This window comes from Mercenaria mercenaria, chromosome 15 (assembly GCF_021730395.1).
Source record: "Mercenaria mercenaria strain notata chromosome 15, MADL_Memer_1, whole genome shotgun sequence".
In the NCBI taxonomy this organism is placed as follows: Eukaryota; Metazoa; Mollusca; class Bivalvia; order Venerida; family Veneridae; genus Mercenaria; species Mercenaria mercenaria.
In genome coordinates this window covers 63,107,543-63,132,021 of record NC_069375.1, presented here as the reverse complement: position 1 = coordinate 63,132,021, position 24,479 = coordinate 63,107,543, and the positions used below count along the sequence as shown (strand labels likewise).

The following is a 24,479-nucleotide window of genomic DNA, read 5'->3' as shown; positions in this document are numbered from 1 at the left end:
AAACTTCTTAAAATGGCACCAGGGTGGCGGATAAATGACTATGTAAGCAATGCCTTCATTAAATAATTTCATACTTGGTATAACAACTGACGACGAAAGTAAAAGACAGACAGAACAATACAGGTTTTCAATCACTTTTGACCGTAACAAAAGAAATTTTACCTTTCCAAAATGGCCACGACCAAGAACACTGATGGGTCGAAATTCTGTCATATTTACAGCTTGACCAGTAAAACTGAAAACAAAGATAACATTTTAAAATTTTATCAATACATGTCTGTAGTCCTGTACTACCAACATGAAGCCAATTATTAGAATTAAAATTCAACAACTGAACAGAAGTCCCATTCATTTAGCTTCAAAAGTTGAAATCTGAGAATTCCTATCACCATGCAATAATTGTTTTTACCAACATCACAAAATTTTATGCCCATGAATTCTAACCATTTCACCATACTGCAATTATTCTACCTCACTAATTTTTAAGATTTTAGCCTCGCAAAAATATTGCATTTTTCAGTATTTTCAAACTTTTTAATACATAATTCTAACATGATCCACAGAAACTGCTATATAAATATAATACAAACAACCTATATATGATTCTACTATAAAATATGCTTAGCTATTACATTTCACCCATAGAACTATAACATAAAAAGACTCTATGTTTAAGTCACTGTTAAAACATATGTACACATTTATTACTTTTAAAATTTCCAAACTATACTTACTCTGGTTGAGACTGTTGCACTGCTGGCGGGTATTTTCTGCTTGGTGTATCATAAATAATGGGCGGGGCTTCTGCAGGTAATGGGGGCGGGGGTGATGGGGCTCGGGGACTGGCATAGTTGGCAGGGGGTATCTGTGAGGCGGGGACACGTAACCCCACATTGTTGGCAGGTATAGAGTCTAAATCAATTGTATGACCAGAAGAATCTTCGCCAAGAAAATCTAATGACTTTAATGCTTCCTGAAACAAAAAAGCAACAAAAGTATATTCATGGGTGTTGTTTTTTTTTTTATTTTGTGGCTGCACAAGTCCATAAAATTACATCTGAGAAAACTAATAAATTAAACCTTTCTTTTACCTTTCCAAAATTAAAATCCATTAATATGTGCCCTCATGAATGTTAAGAAAATTGTGAGATTTCACAGAAACCTTTTTATATTCTTAAACAATTCTTTCAGTTTGGTTAGAATGTAAACTTTCATCAAATTTTAAACATACTGATACAAATAAAGTATCACAGCTCTGCTAAAATAGAATTATAATAAATCTTTTACACTATTTTCCATTTAAAGAAGAAGCCTCCCAATCTTTCTAATACCTTCTTCTTTCTCTTTATGTCCAATGTGTGGGTGGCACAAAAACTATGTTGAACCTATTAACCCTTATCAGGCTGGACACAACCGATTCTGCCTTTGCGACCAGTGTTGATCATGATCAGCCTGCACATCTGTGCAATCTGATCATGATCTACACTGTTCGCTATTCAGTCAGTATCTTTTTGGTAAGCACCCCTTTTAACAGTTAATGGCACTGTCTAAACTGGAAAATGGACGAGCTCATTATAGAAATTTTGCAGGGTAAGGGTTAAACACAGAAACAAAATGTGATTTTTTCCAAGTAAGTTATTTCCTACCTGTATATCTCTTTCTTGACCTTCTGGTGATCTGGAAGTGTTGAGAGTTTCGGAATGATGTCGGTTATTGAGCTGCTTATCATTGGGCGTAACAGGTTCAAAATGCATCGGGTGGACAGCAGGTCGAACAGCTGTAAATAAACAATAGTTGATCTATCTTGTACACAAGTATATGTATGTCAAAGATATATAACGATATCACTAAGCAGTCTATCATCTGGCGTTAACAAAATCCGAACAAATGTTAGTAATTTATACTTTCTCCACCCTACTTGTTTTCTTGTTTTATGATCTTTAAACAAGTTGAAACACTGTCACCCTTGAGGTATTCTTTGTCAGACATGACAGGTTCAAAGGCAGGCAGCTGTGTACAACCACAGACCTTCCATATACAAGCTGGATAGCTTCTCCATATTAAAGAATTCTACAGCAAAAGCTAAGTTTGGAACCCAAGGGGTGAGGGGCAAGTGATTTCAAGCCAGTAACCATTACCGTTCGGCTGCAATGGACCTCTATAGAATGAACAATCTACAGGCCCCTATTTAAAGAACAATATCAAAATATATATTTCAATCTAAATATGCTGCAAAGGCATCCACTAACATAGTGTTTACTTTTTTCAAAACATATGTACCAGTATTAACAGCTGGAGGACTGAAAGCACTAGTAGATTCTGCACACTGTGGAGGGATAGCTCTTTTCATCAACCGACCCCAAGTTGCAACATTTATATTCATCTGACCAGGTCGGAGAAAATTCTTTCCTGAAATTATTCAATAAATTTATTAACCGTTTAATCAATAATTTCTATAGTATAGCTAAGATAATTGGCCTGAATGAATTTTTCAATCTGCACACAAAAACTGGAATGCATTAACAAGTTTTAACTAACTTTCGAGAAAATCAGGTGAAAAATTCTTTCCTGAAATTATTCAACAAGTGTATACTCTGTTTGCCTTATAGTAAATACTGTAAAACCTAGACAGACTGGCACAAATGAACCATTGTATGTGAGAAAAAACAGAAATACATACACCCCTTTACCCACATTTAAAAACCAGTGCATAGAAATTTTTCCCTGAAGATATTAACTTTTTTTGCTAATAAAATTAATGTTCTCAAATAAAAGAAACAATTGGCAAAACCTTTTAAAGGTTACAACACTTTTTACAACAGAAACAGTTCTGAAATCAGTTCAAGCACATCAACAAAATAAACCTTCCAGTATACTTGAACAGAATATATGTAAACATTTTATGTTACCTTTATGTTTTGGGAAAATTCTTCTTTGTCTCTGAAGCTTTGGTTTTCTAGACAAGGTTGGGTTTAAAAATGTAATCTGCAATACAAAAACAACTCTTTAACAGTTTTGATACTGCAATAACTTATGATTTATGTGATAGTGATTTAGAAAAAAAAATCAGACTAAAAGAAATGAACTGCATTATAACTAAAAGAACAAAATTTGGATTAGAAAAAATAAAAGCATTTTCATTTACCCTGCACATGATCTGTAAAATCCTCTAAAATATGACACAGAAAATTATGTATCACATAACAATTGGTATTAAATATTTCTAAACAACATAGGCAGAGTGCTATATCTGTTCTCAATTTCAAAAACATCTTAGACATTTTACTACTTTGGAATCATTCATTTTATAACAATTTGTACAAGGACACATTGTAACAGTGTATTTGGTGTTACTTCTGAGGAATTGGGAACCATATTGTATCACTGCTGAATATACTACACAGGAAACGCAAGTACTGGGTTAAAGGCCCTAACATTTTTTAGACCAGTCTTAAAAAAGATGCTGCCATGAAATTGGTCTATTTCAAATGCGAGCTACAAATCAACAATAGTATTGCAAGACTTGCAAGCATTTAGGGTTTACCTCAGCAAAAAGAATGCCTTGTGGTTCTAGATGTATAGCAATACCATGCCTCTGATTGTCAAGGAAATCTTCTAGTCGGAGAAACTTGACAGCCGCCATCTGACGCCAATCTTTCCAATATATTGCTATTTCTAGTTCCCTACTCTGAAACAATAAACACAGTACATTATAGTTTAAACACAGTCTGTAAACTCCATTATATCAATAATAAACAAGAAAGAACTTACAGAGCTTCTTCATACAAAATAAATTGTTCTTGTAGTTGGGTTAAGAGTCACAGTGACACAATTTAGGTCATTTATCAACTTTTTCAGCTTTTCATGGTCAAGGAAGACCATAGGGTCCCAGACAAGTATTTCAGGAGAGGATGAACACCTGAGTAGAACCACGCGCTTTCTGCAATCCAGCTTGATGACTTCCTGACATGAAAGAATTCTACACTACCAATTCAGTTTTCATACAAAATATTTTTTGTTTTGTTTTGGGTGTAAACACTGTTTTTCAACAGTATTTCAGTTATGTAATGGCGGGCAGATAACTTAACCAGTGTTCCTGGATTCTGTACCAATACAAACCTGTTCTACGCAAGTAACTGCAAACTTCCCCACATGTGGAGGACAAATGATTTCAGATCAAATCGTCATGGAGAACATATGCTCAGCACAGGGAACTAACTCATGAACCCACAATCCGTAGGGCTGTGCTCTCCCTATTAAGCTAAACAGGTGGGTTTACATACAAAACAAAATTTGAGCCATGCCATGAGAAAACCAACATAGTGGGTTTGCGACCAGCATGGATCCAGACCAGCCTGCGCATCCGCGCAGTCTGGTCAGGATCCATGCTGTTTGCTAACAGTTTCTCTAATTCCAATAGGCTTTGAAAGTGACCAACATGGATCCTGACGAGACTGCGCGGATGCGCAGGCTGGTCTGGATCCATGCTGGTCGCAAACCCACTATGTTGGTTTTCCCATGGCACGGCTCATTTGTAGAAGACAGCGTACCCTGTCAAGGTCTATACTAGCTCTATGATCCCAGCACTGCTGACTGTTGGCTTTCCACGATGTTTGAACAACCTGCTGGTGGTCCAGCTTGATCACAGCCATTACTTCATCTGAAATATTTACATTAAAACAGTTAAACACCACCTGTGAACAGTGACAACAAGACGATATGTTCATTAACGAAAAATTCTTTTGTGGAGTTCATGCGAAATGAACAACAGATTATCACTGGCAAATCCATGAATTGGTTGATTTTCGAATTATATTCTATTGTTTATTTTTTATTCAAGCGAGACTTATTTTCATAAATTTTGTGGAGGCATTCTGTATGAGTTTCAAAAAGAAATTCATCTCCTCTATTAACAATACATTTTCTTTGCATGTGCTAACAAGTTTTTCTATGAATCATACACATTTTGTTGAATCTGGTGTAAGAACCAGCTTCCAGGCCATTAGGTTCACCAGTAAGAAATGCAATGTCATCTAAGGAACATTCTCTCTGACAACATGAAGGTATCATCCAAACAGAGGCAAATTATCATAAATGGCATTATCATAAAGTTGGTGCTTTTCCTTTTGCAGTTCAAGAAAACTCGTGTCATTTTTTTTTTCATAAAACAAATAGGGAGAATATGACTACTTCCTTTTTAATTACATGCAGAATTTTAACCTCTGAATAAAATCTGGTCCACACTGACATGACAGTTGATGATGGTTATTTATAGTTAGTTAACACTGCTTTTTAAAAGTTTTATTGTATGCTTTCACAATGTTGGACTCACTCCAAAACATAAATGCTACTACTGATACAAATGCTATGACATATATGGGACTTGCTTGGCATACCGTAAATGCTATGACATTGTTACTGGATAATTCGTTAAATTCCTCTTTAACACTAAATTTGCCAAGTTAGACTTTCTTGCAGGGTTTTTTCTTTCTGTTTTGGGAACATAGCCTATACCCTCAATATTGGGAATTTTGACGCGTAAATGTTCCAAATTGGGAAATATTTAGTCTCACAGAATATAGTAAGGATGTGTTTAAGTACTTTCTCATACACTTGTTTCACATTTACAACCTCTTTAACATACTGCCATTACTAAACTGTTCATAATTTGGCCAATGTTCATGCAATTTTGATGAAATTTTTTTCAGAATGTAGATTGGGAATTTTTGCACACATTTTGGGAAAAATACATACTTTTTTGCATTGGGAGTATAGCCCAATAACGGCTTTAAAAACAGCGGAAAAAAAAAACCCTGTCTTGCCATAAATGCTATGACATTGTTACTTGGTAATTCCTCTTTAACACTTAATTTGCCAAGTTAGACTTTCTTGACATAAATGCTATGACACTGCTGATTTTTTCTGAAGTCAGTGCTATGGCATCATGGGTCTTTCTAGACAATTTCTTTTTAACACTATACGAAATTAAATTTTCTAACACTTACTTGACATAAATGCTATGACTTTTTTATTTTTTGAAAACATTGCTATATCATGGAACTTACTTGATAATTCCTCTTTGACATTGTAGGATTTAGATTTTCTGAGTAGACTTTTACTCTCTCCTGGACTAGCTACCAATAACTGTAGACTGTCTTTCCGTCTACCTGGGATTTCTTCTAACAAACCTTGACAACCTACCAGTCTACAAAAAATGAAAAGATATTTAGTCATGTATAGATCTAAGATGATTATTTGACACTGGTGTACATGAAAAGGTAACAATGCTATAAACACTAATGGGTAAATCCTGCAGATCTGTACACAAATATTTGTTTACTTTAAGTCGACTGTTCAGAAATTCCAGTTATCACAGTAGAGATACCAAAACGAAGATTATCCCATATATCTGTAATTACATACTCTTCAAATTGTACATAAGAAATTTGAGCCATGCCATGAGAAATCCAACATAGTGGCTTTCCGACCAGCATGGATCCAGACCAGCCTTGCATCTGCGCAATCTGGTCAGGAATCAAGCTGTTCGCTAACGGTTTTTCTAATTGCAATAGGCTTTGAAAGTGAACAGCATGGATCCTGACCAGACTGCGCAGATGCGTAGGGTGGTCTGGATCCATGCTGGTCGCAAAGCTCCTATGTTGGTTTTCTCATGGCGCAGCTCACATTATTTCTTTTAAAACAATACTTGATAAAAACAGATTTGCCTTCTCAAAATCATGTACTCGTTTTAACTATACCATGAAGAATTCCAAGACAGTGACAAATATCCTTTTTTTTTTTTTTTAAAAAAGCAATAAAAAGAAAGGCAAAATATTTTGTGGGTTAATACAAAATATCAAATTGTCTTGCCATCTGTTTTATGTAAGTGAGACAAGTATTTAAGAAATTCACCCCATACATTTACACAAAAACTGCAACATGGCTTCAGAAAAGTATCGGAACTGGACATCATTGGACATTTGTCGTTAATAGTGTTGTGCTGCTGGTAACTGTATTGCAGGCCAATGCCCTTTTATTTTCAATTAATTCTTTAAAGTAAAAAAGTCTGTTAATAAAGTGACTGCTTGGGCTATGCCAATCATAATAAGTATTAAACTTAACGTATAGCTTGAAATCTTACCGAACTTCAAGTTTTCCCGTTAGTGCCGCAGCTTTAGCGAACGGTGAATTACTTTGGGTACGTTTTAAACTGTTATGCAGTTTATTAGTGTTACTATAAGAATTTGGACTCATTGCATCCAATTCTTGTTTCAAAAAGTCTATTTTCAAAGAGCTTGGTCCAAGCTCATTTATTCGTTTCTCCATCGAGATCCGTAACAATTCACATTTATAATTGGATTCCGATAAACTTGCCTGTGCCTGAAAATACAAGAAAAACCGTGCATTATCATATACTGAAATAAAAGTGTTTTCATCACTTGTAACAGATCTTAACCTTCACCCTGCTAAAATTCTATAATGAACTTGTCCATCTTTCAATTTGGACAGTACCATTAACTGTTCAAAGGCGTGCATACCAAAAAGATACTGACTGAACATGCTGAATGGCGAACAGTGCAAATCATGATCAGACTGCAGAGATGTGCAGGCTGATCATGATTTGCACTGGTCACAAAGGCAGAATCAGTTGTGTTCAGCATGACTGATATGGGTTAAGTTTGTTGTACTTGCTAATGTTTAACAGCAATATCATTAGATAATCCCTTCCAACTAATAATGCTTATCAATTATCATAAAATAAACTACTTATTAATTATCAAAAATAAAATTACTTATCAATTATCACACTTCATTTTAAAACTGACTTATCTGGTTGTTTTACCTCTTGCAGGGCTTTTTTATCTTTCTCTTTGGCCATCTGTAAAAGTTTAATAGCATTTTTGGCACCTTCCATTACCGCAGATTCTATCTTGATGTGATGACGTAATTCTTCTATTCGTAGTTCAAGGGGAGACAACACTTCACATCTTTGTGATGCTGTAAATTTATAATAACATTGTGTCATGAATATACAGTACAACTTTCATTAAGAGAACACCTCACAGAATAGCAAAAAGGTGGTCTCTTAACACAACCCATCTCATTATATATTTTTTCTTTGACAACATGAGAAGGAATTGATAAAATGGTTTCTTAATAGAGGTAGTCTCTTAAGTTCCAGAATAATACCATAATAATATCTTATGTCAAACTGAGGTTTACCTAATTCTGGTACCTATCTTATTTCAATATGAGCCTTCCAGGATAGTGATATCTTATTTCAGTTCGAGAGTAACAAGATTCTGGTATCTTATTTGAATATGAGCCTTCCAGGATAGTGATATCTTATTTCAGTTCGAGAGTAACAAGATTCTGGTATCTTATTTCACTATGAGCCTTCCAGGATAGTGATATCTTATTTCAGTTTGAGAGTAACAAGATTCTGGTATCTTATTTCAATATGAGCCTTCCAGGATAGTGATATTTTCAGTTCGAGAGTAACAAGATCCTGGTATCTTATTTCACTATGAGCCTTCCAAGATAGTGATATCTTATTTCAGTTCGAGAGTAACAAGATTCTGGTATCTTATTTCAATATGAGCCTTCCAGGATAGTGATATCTTATTTCAGTTTGAGAGTAACAAGATTCTGGTATCTTATTTCACTATGAGCCTTCCAGGATAGTGATATCTTATTTCAGTTTGAGAGTAACAAGATTCTGGTATCTTATTTCAATATGAGCCTTCCAGGATAGTGATATTTTCAGTTTGAGAGTAACAAGATCCTGGTATCTTATTTCAATATGAGCCTTCCAGGATAGTGATATTTTATTTCAGTTTGAGAGTAACAAGATTCTGGTATCTTATTTCAATATGAGCCTTCCAGGATAGTGATATCTTATTTCAGTTTGAGAGTAACAAGATTCTGGTATTTCATTTCACTGTGAGAGTAACAGGATAGTGATATTTTATTTCAGTTTGAGAGTAACAGGACTGTGAATATTTTGTCAATATGATACTAACAGGATTGTGATATTTTATTTCAGTCTGAGGGTAACAGGACTGTGAATATTTTGTCAATATGATACTAACAGGATTGTGATATTTCAGTGTACATGTTAAAGGATAGTGACATCTTATTTCAGTCAGAGAGTAAGAGGATTGTGGTGTCTTGTTATACCTACCATCGTCTGCGGATGCGGTATCCTGATTGACTTTGAGTATCTGCATACGTATGATTTCTATTTTAGTTTTAGAGTCTGCTAACATCTGCTGGGCATCGGCTAATAATTTCCGATCCTTTGATGAACCGGTGCTGTACATGGTTATAAGATTCTCTGCTCCCTGCTTAACCTGAAGAATACATGTGAAACAATCAAATGTATCTTTCCTATATATGCCACTGGAAGAATATTGTATCTGTTATTAAATTCTATTTCCTGTTTGTTTTGTTGCAACAAATGTCACATCAATGCTGTGGACAATAATGGTTATTAGATAATTTTTTGTTTTACAATAATAATCAAAAGTGCCTCTCTCGACCAAAATCCTTTAAAATGCCAGCCAGATGATATTCTCATTTGAATTTCTTTTTCGCAATGCTTGAATGGGAAAATAGAAGGAAATTTTCGTCAACAATACCAAACTCAGGCAACAAGGCTCATGTTCATATTAGCTCAAGCAAGAGACTTTTTCCTTGTGTCATAGAAGCAAAACTCAAACAATTCTGCCTTGATATTTCTTTCCATTACATCACTACTAAATACTTACAAAATCAAAATACTGTGGAATTATTCAATTTACCAGGGTTTTTTTTTTTTTTGGAGGGGGGGGGGGGGGGTATTTTTCACCTAAACAACACTGGATACATATTTGTGGATTCCAACTTTAAAGTTTTAACATTAAATTAATTCAAAATGTACTTTTTCAAAGGGATTAAATTTTGTGGATTGACTAAACCATGAAAAATGAGTCCTCCATGAATATAAAGGATGTCACAGTATTGTAATAACTGATACTTTCTCTGTATAACAAATAAACAATAGAGAGCTAGATACCTTATTTTCAATGTTGAGTTGTTTTTCCAGCGACATAAGTCGGTTCGGTCTGTCATCCTCCCCTTCACCTCCCCTAACCACACCCGAGTCTTTGTGAATCTCTGGAGATCTCACATCTGTTAATATAAAACAACACTAAAGTAATATTGTTACCTGCATCGTAAGATGTCATTTTCTACGTATCACTGACAATTTGATTTCAGGCTTCACTTCTGCAGCGGTAGTAGGTGGTATTGGGTTTTCACAAGAATACAAAATGATGTCAGATGACAATGAGAAAATAGATCATCAGTGATGAAGGCAAGGATGAAAATTACCGTGAGTGATAATCACAAATGATGGCGATGATAAAAATTATCATGCATGATAATCACAAGTGATGGTTTAATATGTTGAAAATTATCATGAGTGATAAGGGTGATGATGAAAATTATCAAGACTGTTGGTGGTGACAAAAAAAAATATCATGAGTGATAAGGGTGGTGATGAAAACTTGTTATGATGGATGATGAAAATTATGATGAAAACTACCAAAAATAAAGATCTGTTTGTTTAAGATGGAGTTAACAGCATCAGTTTTTCTGTCTGAAGCTGTTACTGTCAAACAAGCGTCTATACCCAATGTTTACAAATAGACACTACAGTGAAACACCGCTCGCTCGAGCATCGATGACTCGAGCACCCGGGCTCGCTCGAGCAATTCATGTGGTCCCGGCCGATTTCCTTCTATTTTCTATGTGAAATTACCATGGCTGGGTCGAGCATCGATAACTCGATCGCTCGAGCATGACACCTGGTCCCTGTGTATTAATTTACTCTTTGTTGCATATGGCAAACTCGAGCAGAGGTGTCAAAAATTTTCACACCTTCGGCGGTCAGAATGTATCGGTTAATTTAAAATTTTCTCACGTCGTGAAAATTGCATGGTCTATTCCCTGACTATCTTAAATGTTTGTTTGTCGGTATATTTGATCTGATAATGAGATTAATTATTGATGAAAGGTGGAAGAAAAATTTTATTGATCAAAATTGTTATTAATTATTACTTTTTTTCTGCCGGATCGAGGAGATAATTATGAGATCTTAATATTTTAATCAACAATTGTTTGCATGCAAATAAAGGAAATAAGATAGCATTTTCATAAAATTGAGACGATAATTATGAGATCTTATTTTGGAGAAGAAAATTGCGAATTCGATTACAGTATTTCAAATAAAAAAAATGTCTTAGCTGTTTCTTCATATGTGCCATTTACGATCTCTCATAAATAACGTTTGTAATACGTTTTCTTTGAAAATGTCACGAGTGTGCTATTATTACGCATTACCGTTTCCTCTGCAAATGGTCTCGATGACAATTGGTAAAACAAACTTCAATTTTCTTCGTATGTTGGTCAATGTTTGGATCGCTCGAAACCATGGATAACTCGAGCATTTTGCTCATCCCCTTGCGACCTCGAGCGAGCGGTGTTTCACTGTATTTATTATGATAATTGAACTAAGGGAAATCTTAAGTGACAACACATCCTGAATTTATTTCATTCATGTCTGTGCATATAAATGAAACCTGATTTCTAATGACATTTTCACAACAACTCTAATCCATACTAAAACTGGGGAAAATCATGGGTTTTAACCAGAAAAGGGGATGGGGTTTGCATATAAATTACTGAACTGCTCAGCTGGCTGGTCAGTAAGGTAGCAAGACCTTGGGGTTATTTCTGCAAATCTGTTTACTTAATTTTTTTTTTTTTTTTTAAATAAATAAACAAATAAATACAATATCAATCACCTGTTTCCTAGATTTAAACTGTGGTGCAGTTAACATCCCCTAGCAGGTTAATCTACACTACAAAAAATGAACTACTTTTCAGTGGTTTTTCTTTATATGTTAAACAACTATCCTTATTGGTTGATTCTGAGTCTGAGATCAGTCTTTAAACTGACCAATGACAAAGTTGCATCCTTAGACTAGTCCTCAAATCTACTTCCTGAACTACTTGAAGGAACTAAAACAAAATGGTATAACTATATTCTGTCTTTTCTTTTCTTTATTATTACCTCCCCTTAAATACACACAAGAGTTTACACCCTTGCCACTCAGACACTAGATCAGCTAATGCATGAATGTACATGTACATGAACAATAGCTCACCCCCATGCTATTAATCTTGCATCAGTTTTCTTACTAACGGCCCTAACACCTCGGCCAATACTTTATATCACTGTTTACTTTGGTGGCATAACAATGTTACTGCAAGTATGTAAAATTGTTTAGCATGTAATTCTGCTTGCATTATCGACTAGACTGCATGATAACAGATTATATCGTGTGCAAACATATGTTCTACAGCTACTGAAACATGACCCTCTGCAATATTTCATGAGAGATACTGCCAAAAATAATCCAAACTAAATCTATGTTACCGAATTAGAGTTTAGTTGTTTACAATTCTCATTTTGTTTTTGTTTCAATCGCAACAAGGGTTTAACTTTTTGGTATGATTTGAAGGACTAACTTAACTCACAAACTATTCTTCTACTTGTCCAGCATTGAACAGAAATGCAAAGACGTAAATTTAATGAATATACTGGTAATCAAATTAAATATAATAAATAATGAAATATACTAGTAATATTTTAAAGTTTTAGCTTTAAAATTGGGGAAAAACATACTCAGACTAGCTCCTAGACTATATTTTTTTTAACATTTTTTTTTTCAAAATTGTGAATATAGCCAGTCTATAATTATCCTATGTCCAATATCACAGTCAGTCTGATAATATTACAATCTAAAACAGACTTGCATTTTTCACTATCACATGAAATAAAAGAAAAATTTTAAAAGTTGAAATTTTGTAACAAAAATTCTTTATTCAGGGTTTTCCCTCGGGTTTTTTATTTGGGAGTCCATGGACTCCCATGGCTGCTAATTTAAGGGTCCCTAATAATTTTTGGGGGTCCACAAATTACTGATCTTGAAAAGGGACATTATTACTATAAAAATTTACCCTGAAACCGAATTAACTTGTATCTTTTTAATTTAGATAGCAGATGATTCAATATTTTGGAATGGCATCTTTCAAAATGACATGAGCTTCTCAATTCAGACCGACAACAAAAGGTGTGATACTCTTTTAGTTAAGATCAAATAGCCAGTAATTACCGGCAATTAGTGTGTCCCCTCGTGCCAGTTGTGTTGTTCACAGTTTGATCTCAGTTAAAGATAATACTCGATCCTTAATTAGTATCATAATTTTTGTGATTTATTTAGATTTCTTACATCAAAATACTTCTAATTCATATGAAATTAATTTTGTTTGAAAGAAAAATAAACCGTTTGATCTTTTACGGAACATAACGGCAATCTTAGATTTTAGCGGTGATGTTAGCGCGGAGACTGGTTTCCCTTTACCAAAATGGCGAACATCGGTAACAAAACTTGTTTGAAGTTGGAAAATTGTCTATACCTAAGTATAAATGTGCACACACGATTCGGGTTGGTCCCGGCTGTAAAAAATCTGCACATTATATATGGGTATCTGCGCAAAGGTGGCTTAAGTGCAAAGGAGTTTTGTGACCGATTTTGCGGGTCCATTAGACGCAGAGGCACTGAAAATTGCGAGTTCAAAGCAGTTAAAGCGCGTCAGGGATGCAGAAAACCTGCGTCCGGGAAAACCCTGTTTATTATCAGTCTAGTGGCTAGTCTAAAACATACTATATTATGCCATTGTTGTTGCAGCAAAGCAAATTGGTCAGACAAAACGAAAACAATGAGTAGACCTACATTGAAACAAATAAACATTACAGTTGATATACTGCCCAATCAATGTAAACAAAAGATGACATAATGTAACAGATGTTAAATATATCTTCTTCCTTCCACATTGTGATAGAATGACTAATACTCTATTCACCCGGTTCTATTACCAGTAATAATGACCCTACCATACTATGAGACCTATCAATTTACCATGCTCTTTTCAAAAAGCTTCCTTATGACCTTGATCTCTGAAACCTGATCAATCCAATGATTCTATGCTCCTTTTTTCGAAATATAAACATACCTAAAACCTGAGAAATAAACAGGGAAATGGTGTCCGAAATAAAATAATGACTCGGATTAAAATTTAGTTGATATCTGTATTAAAATTTCATCTTTTATTTCTGTGTGTCCGTTACATCTCCACTTCTTCCACCGTCAACAATAAGATATCATATTTCTTCTTCAACTGCTCATTGTGACTCATGTTCGTCTTCCAAATCTCCCAAATTAGTTCTGCCCAATATCTAGTTACCATTAATAGCTCTAGAATATCCTAATATAAAGGTTTCTATATAGGAAACTGTATCTAGGGCATGTATCTTAAAGCAGACCATCACCCATTTTTCATTAGGCTTAAGAAAGTTTATTTTTATAATCTTGTCCCCTTCCTACTTGTCCTTAGCTTCCCAACCTCCTCTTTCATAATCTTTACCCTGCTAAATTTCTAAAATGGACTGGTCAATCATTCAATTTCAGCTGTACCATTTATCATTCGAAGGGGTACTTCACTGAAAAATTACTGACTGAATAAGTGAACAGTGCAGACCAAGATGAGCCTGCAAGGATTGGTCTGCACTGGTCGCAAAGGCAGAATCACTTGCTACCAGCAGGCTAAAGGTTAACAGTTTAACCTTTAACATGCTAGATAAATAGTCGTCTGCTGGAAATGTCGTTTAATCGGCGTCTGATCTGGTTCCAAGCTGTTTGCAAAGGCTGTTAATTTCGCCTGCAGCAGGCTAAGGGTTAATTTGCCATAATAAATTTATAAGTAGCTAATCAAAGACATTTTAAAAAATCTGACAGTGGGGGTGGGGGCAGGTAGTTGAGTGGGTGGGGGTGTACAACTATAAAAATTACTTATGAATTTTTAACAACAGTTAACCTTTTACATCCAACACTTACAGTACCAAAAATAAGCATGTGAAATTTGTCAAAATATTTTGTTGACAATCAATCATATAAAGTTGTATTGCCTTATTGAAAATCATGTTCAAAACAGATTCAAACAGGCATAAAATCATGACTAACAAAAACCACAGACCTTACTCAAAATTCAAAAACACTTTTTAAACAGACAAAAGAAAATTAGAAGGTTAAACATCTTCAACGACCCTAAAACCACAAACGACTGATGTGTTTTAGGGCACAAAATAAGGCCATAAAAACATGAAAATTTATCACTTATCTCCATCTTGTGGGCGAGCATACTTTTGGGGCGGATAATTGACATCAACCCTATTTTTAGAATTAATTTTAAAAAAGCTTGGATTTAATATCAATGTTTATTTCTGATTTTTGATAATACATAAATAATTTAACTTTTTACAGATTTTATATCATCCTTGGTCAATCAAAATACATAAATAATTTAACTTTTTACAGATTTTATATTATCCTTGGTCAATAAAAATACATAAATAATTCAACTTTTTACAGATTTTATATCATCCTTGGTCAATCAAAATACATAAATAATTTAACTTTTTACAGATTTTATATCATCCTTGGTCAGTTAAGACACATTTAACGTAACTACATTTATAAATGTTTTTTGTTAACTCCAGTAGACAGATTTTAAACAGATATTGCTATTGCCCCTTGTACCATTGAAATATAAATTAAGATTATGATGAATATAAAGCAATCACATGAAAATGTGCTTACTAATAGTTTTATTACGCAGTGTTGGTCTTGTTGGACTCAGGCTATATATAGGACAGTCTGTAACCTTTATAACTAGACTGCAGCTGGAAGGCATTTTGTTGACAGACAATGAAATCTGATCTGAACATCAGTGAGTTAATGGTATTAGTCATGGACCACAATTAGAAATGTTTTGTTTGTTTGTTTTGGGTATAACGTTGCTTTTCAACAGTATTTCTGTCACGTAACACTGGGCTGTTAACCTAACCAGTGTTCCTGGATTCTGTATCAGCACAAACCTGTTCTTCGCAAGTAACTGCCAACTTCCCCACATGAATCAGATGGGGAGGTCAATGCTTTCAAACATGTCTTTTAACAAATTGTCTTGGGAAACAAAAGCAACGCCTTTGGACCGAACTCACAACCCCACAATCCGTAGATCTGCCCTCTCCCTATTGAGCTAAGCAGGCAGGAAATTAGAACTGTGCTCATATAACTGACAAAACAATAGTTGTAAAATCAAATAAAATCATGTCAGGACTTTTTTGTAATCTTCAACAGTGGTTCCATTTTTGTTAGTCTGCCTGTTTTGTGTGGAAAGGGAAAACATAACAGAACAAATTCTACAGTTGCGATTTTGACTACGTGTTTTTAATGGATTTTGATAAGTCAAGCGCTCCGAAATCATGGCCAGGTGACACATCTGGCAAAAACGGGCTAGAAAGAACTCTGGTTTACGGGTTTGCAAACATGAACTCATGACGAAACTATACCAAATAACTAAAATACTTGAACAATATGCAAATTACTGGTATTTGCATTCCTTCTGTAAGACAATTATAATTCCTGCATTAATTATATTTCAGTAAGATTATTGAAGTGTCTACAAACACCCTGAACAAACCTGTAAACACAACCATCCATCATTTTTAAGGTAGTGCTAACCCATCTCTTTTAACCCATCTTTCATTTTAAGGTAGCTCCTGCTACCAGTTTTTGGAAGCACTTTCTTTGGGAAGTCTAGATGAAAATATCACTTACAAAATCAGTTCTAGTAACTTCTACAACAAAGGCTTTTCAGTGTGTTTTACAAACAAGCAAGACTGTTTTAGCAGCAGGTCTGAAAATTAGAACCCTCAAAGATGACATACAGCCAACTCAATGGTTCTATTTTCAAAGAATAATATGTCCGAAACTTTATTCACTTTTTGTTCATCACTCATATGGCTATGCCCCAGCTTTATTGGTGTAGAAGATCCTAGTAGATGCTCTAACCTTTAGCCTGCTGGCGTTGAGTTATTCTGCCTTTGCAATCAGTGCAGACCAAGATTAGCCTGCACATCCGTGCAGGCTAATCATGGTCTGCACTGTTTGCTATTCAGTCAGTAAATTTTCAGTGAACACCCCTTTGAATAATAAATGGTATTGCCCAAATTGAATGATGGACCAGTTCATTTTAGAAATTTAGCAGGGTAAAGGTTAAAGCATTATTGTGGGCATGACCATATAACCACCAAACTTAGGCATGCTAGTTGGACTGAAAGAATATGAAAATCAGTGGAGCTTGATAAGTAAATTAAATACAATGTTAACTTTTATAGCCAAACGACCCAATCACTAGTATAATTTTTTTATAATTTCTTTTTTTTTTTTCATTGTTACTACATTATTTTACTTCTGTCTTTCTACCCAGGTGCCTGCTTGTGACAAAATAATGCACGGAGGGGCACCTGGGGTCTTCCTCCGTCATCAAAGCTGGAAAGTCGCCATATGACCTATAATTGTGTTGGTGGATGTGAAACCCAATAAAATAAATAAATAAACTTCTGCCTTCATAATTCTGATATTGGTGGTAAATCTATCTGCGGTAGGAAATGATGTTAATAAACTTAAGTTTGTTTCTTTGCAAAGTATCATTTACCATGCACTGAAAACACAACAAAGAAAAGATAGCAGGGTCAATGCAAAATCTTGTCAGGGACTGTTTATAATGAAAATAAATTATTCACATGACAAGTTCAATACTAAATCGTTGATTACTGAGGAGATAGCAACCAGGCCAGTGACACATTATTAGTGTACAACTTGAGTAAGCAGGTGATCAGGTACATGTAAACATACTCCTAGCATATTTATCAGCCTCAAGTGTTGACAATATTTTTAAGGGACTTCACCTTACATATAAGAAACTGTAAAATCATTAATATTCAAGTGGGGAGTAATTTTTGCCATGAATATTGCTTGAGTCAATTCACCAAAAAATCAGCACATTCTCCATTTTTTGATCCTTAAAATTTAAAATCACAAAAAACTTGATGGTTAATTAGATTTTGGAAGATGTAGAGGGTCATCCAAGGAACATTCTATGAAAATGTTTCAAAATCAGACCTGCAGTAATTGTTTCTGAGCATAAGATTTTCAAAGTTTTTCCTTTTGGTTGCCAAGAATTCTTCATGGATGACCTAGTTTTGACAGAATCTGAAAAAGAACCACCCAAGAAACATGCCTGGGAAGTTTGGTTGAAACTGCCGTAGTGGTTTAGGAAGAGATATTCTTTAAAGAATTTGTGGACAACAGATAGACGGACAGATGTCAGACATATAATGATCCTAAAAGCTCACCATGTGCACTTTGTGCTCAGGTGAGCTAAAATGCTGTAGTGGAAATTGTTGCAAAAAGTTGCATCCCCACCCCCTCTCCCAACCCCCCAGTTTTTTCACACTTTTGACCATTATGTTTACACATTCAACACGTTTGTATGACCACAAGCCTTGACAATAAAGAAAAGCGCCTGAAGTCCCATGTATATGTGTCTGCTTATCAGCCAAAAAATAATCACACACCATCGGGTTTCATAAACACACTTCCTAATACCGCAGACAACTGTATTGAATTTTTCAGAAAGCAAGATCAAGAGTTATTCCGATTACATTTATAGTTCCAATCTTACATCGCAACAAAGCTAAAACAGTAAAATCTAAAAATAACTTGTTAGACTCACCGTCGATGATATCTCCTCCAAGACTGTTTGAGACGAGGAGGTAGGTGCTCAGTTCATTTAACTCTTGTTGTAATTCCTGTAACCTATTGTTAGCTTTCTTAACAATTGTTTGTACATGTGCTAAACTCTTCTTATCAGTTGTTGCTTCGCGAAGCTTCTCCGCACCTTCTTTGATTTTCATTTCTTTTCGTATTTCTTTCTTGACGGCTTCCCGGGCTTCTTCTATCTCTGCCTTGGAGTGAAACGAGTTCGGCATGGCACCTCCCTGAAACAGCAAAATTATAATCAACATAAGAATTAGTAAAGTGTGCTGTACATAACAATATTTGAAATAGGCTATAGATTTAAATAAATCTCTGCTGCAGACCTATTTTAAAGTTCAGAAGTTTGCGAAACAGGCTATTAGATAAGTTTTAAATCAACTCCATTTTAAAAGTTACACAGCTTTATTCAATACTATAATACATCATTTTTAATGATGAAGCAAGCAAGGTGAACTTTTATACCAACAGAAAATCATTTCCTTAGATTTTTTTTCCAAAGATTTTAACAAAAAGGGGAAAAAGACAAAAAGGAGGTAGATCTAATGTCAAAGAAAAAATATTGATAAAAATCTACCAAAAAAAAAAAAAATAAATAAATAAATAAAATAAAGCCAAATATTCTCCAAAATCTATCCTAAAGGATGAAAACAAAAAAGAGTAAATCTATTAAAGTTCAGTCTTAAGCTAGAAGACTGTGTGTAAAATCATTCCCCAACCACACCCCCTCCAACCTCGGACGTGGAGAAGTTTTCATTTAATAGAAGAGAGTATGTTAATACTGGTACAGGATAAAAAAATACTTGGTAACTTAAATGAAATACTGTATTGTTGAAAATGGAAATAGACCAAAAACAAAACAAACTAAATATATAATACTAATATTGTAGTACAATTAAAACAGCCTGCCAACTACACATTTTTTTGAAAGTGAGGAATTACGTAATACCCATATTTGAAAGTGAAAAAAACACATTTCATATTCTGTAAATTTGTGATCAGTGAATATTTTCAGGAAGTATATTTCTTTTAATATTTATACTTAAAAACAAACACATTTAATATGAAAACAAGTAAAAAGCATATTACTACTTTATTTAATAGTTTGACAGAAAAATCATAAGAAATACTATTATAGAGTATAAAATGTTTTATATAGTATACACCTATTGAAAGGCTTGCTGGTCAATAACCAAAACTATCTGCTCAAAGGCTAGTAGTTTCCTCTAATCTACTGACCCAGCAAGCCATTCAATAAGTCTTTTATTACATGACATCATAAATTTATCAGATCTGACTTTAGCAAAGCAAAGCAGAATGTCAACAGGGGCGGTCGTTATAACTAGTCATATAATAACATGGCTTACAGGTAAGCTAACTGCTTAAATAGAGTAGTTATAATTACTTATAATTTTGATAATTTGGTTGAAAAATCTATAATTGCCAGCTTTAAGAGTCCTTTCCTTAGAAATTAACAGACATCCATGTACTAAAGTAATACCACATATAAATAATTAAGCAAGGAATTTTTTCTCCAGAATACATTTCTTTTCATATGAATAAAATACAAACCTTTTTATAAACCAATAAATCCCTCATTATACAAGTTCTACAATCGGCATTAATTTCAAAATCTTACAAACATATTCTAATGTAACACTTTTGTTTTGACACACAACAAAAACTGAAAATGTTATTATTATGCTATTGTACTAGAAGTAGGGTAACGATTACAAATCGGCTACCACCCTGTGTTTAACCACATAGAGTGGGACTTGCAAATGTTTACATCTGTCACGAATCTATAATTATAAAGGTCAATCTTGCGTGTAGAGGTGTATTCGTAATTTACTTAATTTATCTTATAAGGAAGAACCACGCTGTGTTAAGAAATCATTTAGCTCTAAGGAAAGAAGTTTAAGCGTTTAAAATAAAGCAAACTATAGAACTGGCAACAAAAATAAAAAATTTGGAAATCACAGCCTGAACAAGGGGCTGGAAAAATGCTATGCAGCCTGAACAAGGGGTCAACACCTGAGAAAGCTCTCTACTGGCTGAACAAGGGATCAACACCTGAGAAAGCTCGCTACTTGCTGAACATGAATTCAGGATCTGAAAAAGTGCTCTACAGCCTATCATCATCTACAGGCAGATGAATATATGGTAAACCCTCAATATCCAGGACTTTTAAAGGTCAAATGGTCCCCTTCCACCTCAAATCAATGATGATAAAAACTGATTGTGATAATGTAGGCACAAAAAGAGAGAAAAAACAGTTAAGATAAATAAGGCTGGTTAGCTGTTAAGGGTCAAACAAAAAGTTCTTATATATTTGTGTGAGAGAAGTTCTAATGCTTATAATCTATAAACTGATTAGTCAGAATTCAAAAATCCAATCAGTTGCCAAGCTGAAGACAAAAATGATAAACAAAATGGGATTTGTGCAACATTACAGATGATTTTTAATAATACCAGTTTTCATTTCCTTGCTATTTTTTTCAATGACATAATTATGTAAATTTCAAATCAAACTGTATGTATAACTGTAGAGATATTCCAGTTTTTCACAATATGGTGTACCAGTTACTGTAGCTTTAAAGGGGCATGCTAAAAATGTTTACAATCAAAATACCAAATTTTTCAAAACGGAATTCAGCGAGCGTTTTTTAAGTCAAGTCTACAAAAAACTAACAGTATAAACTCATTCATCACTTTGAAATATCTTTATATAAATTTATGGTTTAAATACTAACAATATTAAATTTTATGAAAGTAGCTCCTAAGTTCTTGAAAAATACTGAAATAAATGTTGCAGCATGTCCCTTTAATAATTTGGTTGTAAGTTAGTCATCTTGCAGATTGTAATACTGGGTTCTAAGTTACAAAACCAAGCCGGAGACCGATCTCAAAACTCTAGCACCTGATTGGTTGTTTTTAATGCAATCTGAAATTGACCAATCAAAAAGCTGTATTCCAAGGTTGATCTCCAAATTTGGGTTTCATAACCTTAACTGTAAAACTGAAAACTGAAACTAAAGAAGGCGCACTGTATAGGTGTAAAATGTTCTGATAGCAGTTCTTCCATTTCATCAAATTCAAATCTTTTTGCTTTCATTCTATCTTCAGTGGAAGTAATGAGAAAAAATGTGACATCACATTTTCATGCATTTCGATAAAAATAACCCTTACCATGCTGGACACGATTAGTTTTGCCTTTGTGACCAGTGTAGATCATGATAAGCCTGCACATCCATGCAGTCTGATCATGATCTGCACTGTTTGCTATTCAACCAGTATCCTTTTGGTAAACTCCCCTTTTAACAATTAATGGTACTGTCCAAATTGAAAGATGGACCAGTCCATTTTAGAAATTGAGCATGGCAAGGGCTAAATGACACAGCAAGAGTTAACAGTACTGTTCTTTTACATTGGCGTTTTAGTATTATGGAGTGGTACTACCGAGTCTACCATAATTCTCAGCAAACTGAATAAAAGCACATTTCTCAATTAGCTTTTCATACCAGTGGTCAGAAAATTTTAATGGACAAAATTTCAAAAAAGCGCTGAATAGCCTCGGAGTTGTGTCTTCTTGTCTATGCCAATTCAATTAATCATCAAACTGAAATGCATGAGAATGTAGAGCTTCTACATTTTTCAATTACAGATTTCTAAACCACTGTCACCATCGGCACACATTTCTAAAAACTAGACCGAAAATGCACAAGACACATTTCTGGAAAGTAGATGTTGTAAACGGAATAACTGCATCATCAAAACATTTGAGCCGTGCCATGGGAAAACCAACATAGTGGCTTTGCGACCAGCATGGATCCAAACCAGCCTGCGCATCTGTGCAGTCTGGTCAGGATCCATGCTGTTCGCTAACAGTTTCTCTAATAGCAATAGGCTTTGAAAGCGAACAGCATAGATCCTGACCAGACTGCACGGATGCGCAGGCTGGTCTGGACCCATGCTGGTCGCAAAGCCACTATGTTGGTTTTCTCATGACACAGCTCATTTGGTGTTTCGTCACATTAAATAAAGACCATCTTGCTCAGAAGTACTAATTTAAACTTTAGTGGTACTTCTTTAATTTTGGCCAAGTTCACAATTAGGTGTATAGTTTCTTGAAAAGTAATTATACAGGGTCTTACCTTCACCTTTTTTTTGTAAATTAGGCCAAAGCCCTGCATTTTCATGGGAAAGGGATATTGAATTTTCTTGAATTAAAATAAAATAATAACCCTGGTAAATGATGGAAGTTTACCATTTTAGTTAAATCCAGCATTGGATGAAAAAAGTATATCCCCAGACAGTGGAAATGTGGCCTTCTTTAGGCCAAAGAAAACATAGAATTTGAGTCCTGTACTTTACTTTTAAGAAACTTTGAAAAACAAAAATTCCTAAAATATTTAACAAGATGGTCCTTTAATGTGATGATACAATTTTAATCAAGCTCTGCTATTCACACACATCACACTGCATTATTACCGCATGTCCCCCTGACCCTGCTGACAGCCGTCGTTTAGACGTCTTCAACATCACTCCATTCTGTGTCCCGCTTTTAGCTGACATACTGTGAAGCAACACACATGCATTAACTAATTATCTGTTATCTATCTTACGTGTACAGTAAGCAAAACAATGCATTATGGGATTAGAGTATGAAAAGTTGAAAACAATTTATTTTCAACACTGTCCTCTGCCAAATATGACTACAGTCAAACCTTTACACAAAAACAATGTGTGAGAACCAAAACTGGGATTTATTTTGACTTCATTGAATTTTCAAATACTACTAAGGATGCATGTGACAGTTTTGGGTGAAAAAATTCCCAGTAATAGAATTTGTTCAAACTTTGTATATGAACACAGTGTCATGTTAAAAACAGAATTATGAAAACAAATCGGAGATCACCCTGCTTGCTTCAAGAAAAATCCAGTTTTAAGGGCAGATAACTCCTAAACAAGCACAGTGACATAGGATAGTTTTTGCATTTCTCTGTTTCTAACAAGAAACTGTGTTAATGTACAAAGTTTGAACAAATTCTATTATTGGGAAATTTTTGCCCCATCTCTCATACAAGAAACTGTAGCAAGTGTCTTTAAAATGTTTAAATCGGAAAAGAAACTAGCGATCTTTCCAGCCAGGTTCTGTTCTGTTCACATGTGGTATTTAGCAAAAGTTTGACTGTATCCTGAGAATGAAAACAAGAGGACCATGATGGTCCTGAATCGCTCACCTCTTCCCACATGACCCAGTTTTGAGTATGACATCGTTTTTGACCAGCTTTCATGAAGATCCCATGAAAAATGTGACCTCTAGAGTGGTCACAAGGTTTTTCTATTTTTAGACCTACTGACCTAGTTTTTGAAGGCACGTGACCCAGTTTCGAACTTGACCTAGATATCATCAAGATGAACATTCTGACCAACTTTCATAAAGATCCCATGAAAAATGTGACCTCTAGAGTGGTCACAAGGTTTTTCTATTTTTAGACCTACTGACCTAGTTTTTGACCGCACGTGACCCAGTTTCGAACTTGACCTAGAAATCATCAAGATGAACATTCTGACCAACTTTCATGAAGATCCCAAGAAAAATGTGACCTCTAGAGTGGTCACAAGGTTTTTCTATTTTTAGACCTACTGACCTAGTTTTTGAAGGCACGTAACCCAGTTTCGCACTTG

The 24,479-nt window shown here is 34.6% G+C and overlaps 1 protein-coding gene across 3 annotated transcripts in view; it reads right to left on the bottom strand.

Moving 5' to 3' along the window:
* LOC123556614 (serine/threonine-protein kinase N2-like) overlaps positions 1-24,479 on the bottom strand; it is a 47,922-nt gene that overhangs the window by 11,956 nt on the left and 11,487 nt on the right. Inside the window, exons 2-15 of one of the 3 annotated variants that reach the window (XM_053525442.1) lie at positions 23,280-23,364; positions 18,748-19,012; positions 10,058-10,173; positions 9,185-9,353; positions 7,844-7,998; positions 7,142-7,380; positions 6,066-6,205; positions 4,551-4,660; positions 3,545-3,688; positions 2,910-2,985; positions 2,281-2,409; positions 1,647-1,777; positions 735-973; positions 163-235 (exon numbers count right to left, since the gene is read on the bottom strand). In XM_053525442.1, coding sequence (XP_053381417.1) covers positions 163-235; positions 735-973; positions 1,647-1,777; positions 2,281-2,409; positions 2,910-2,985; positions 3,545-3,688; positions 4,551-4,660; positions 6,066-6,205; positions 7,142-7,380; positions 7,844-7,998; positions 9,185-9,353; positions 10,058-10,173; positions 18,748-19,012; positions 23,280-23,363 — 2,070 coding nt within the window. In that variant the 5' untranslated portion in view covers position 23,364. Of the gene's footprint in view, positions 1-162; positions 236-734; positions 974-1,646; positions 1,778-2,280; positions 2,410-2,909; positions 2,986-3,544; positions 3,689-4,550; positions 4,661-6,065; positions 6,206-7,141; positions 7,381-7,843; positions 7,999-9,184; positions 9,354-10,057; positions 10,174-18,747; positions 19,013-20,360; positions 20,555-23,279; positions 23,365-24,479 lie in introns of those variants that run through there. The other 2 variants (XM_045347505.2, XM_045347497.2) reach the window with 2 other exon arrangements.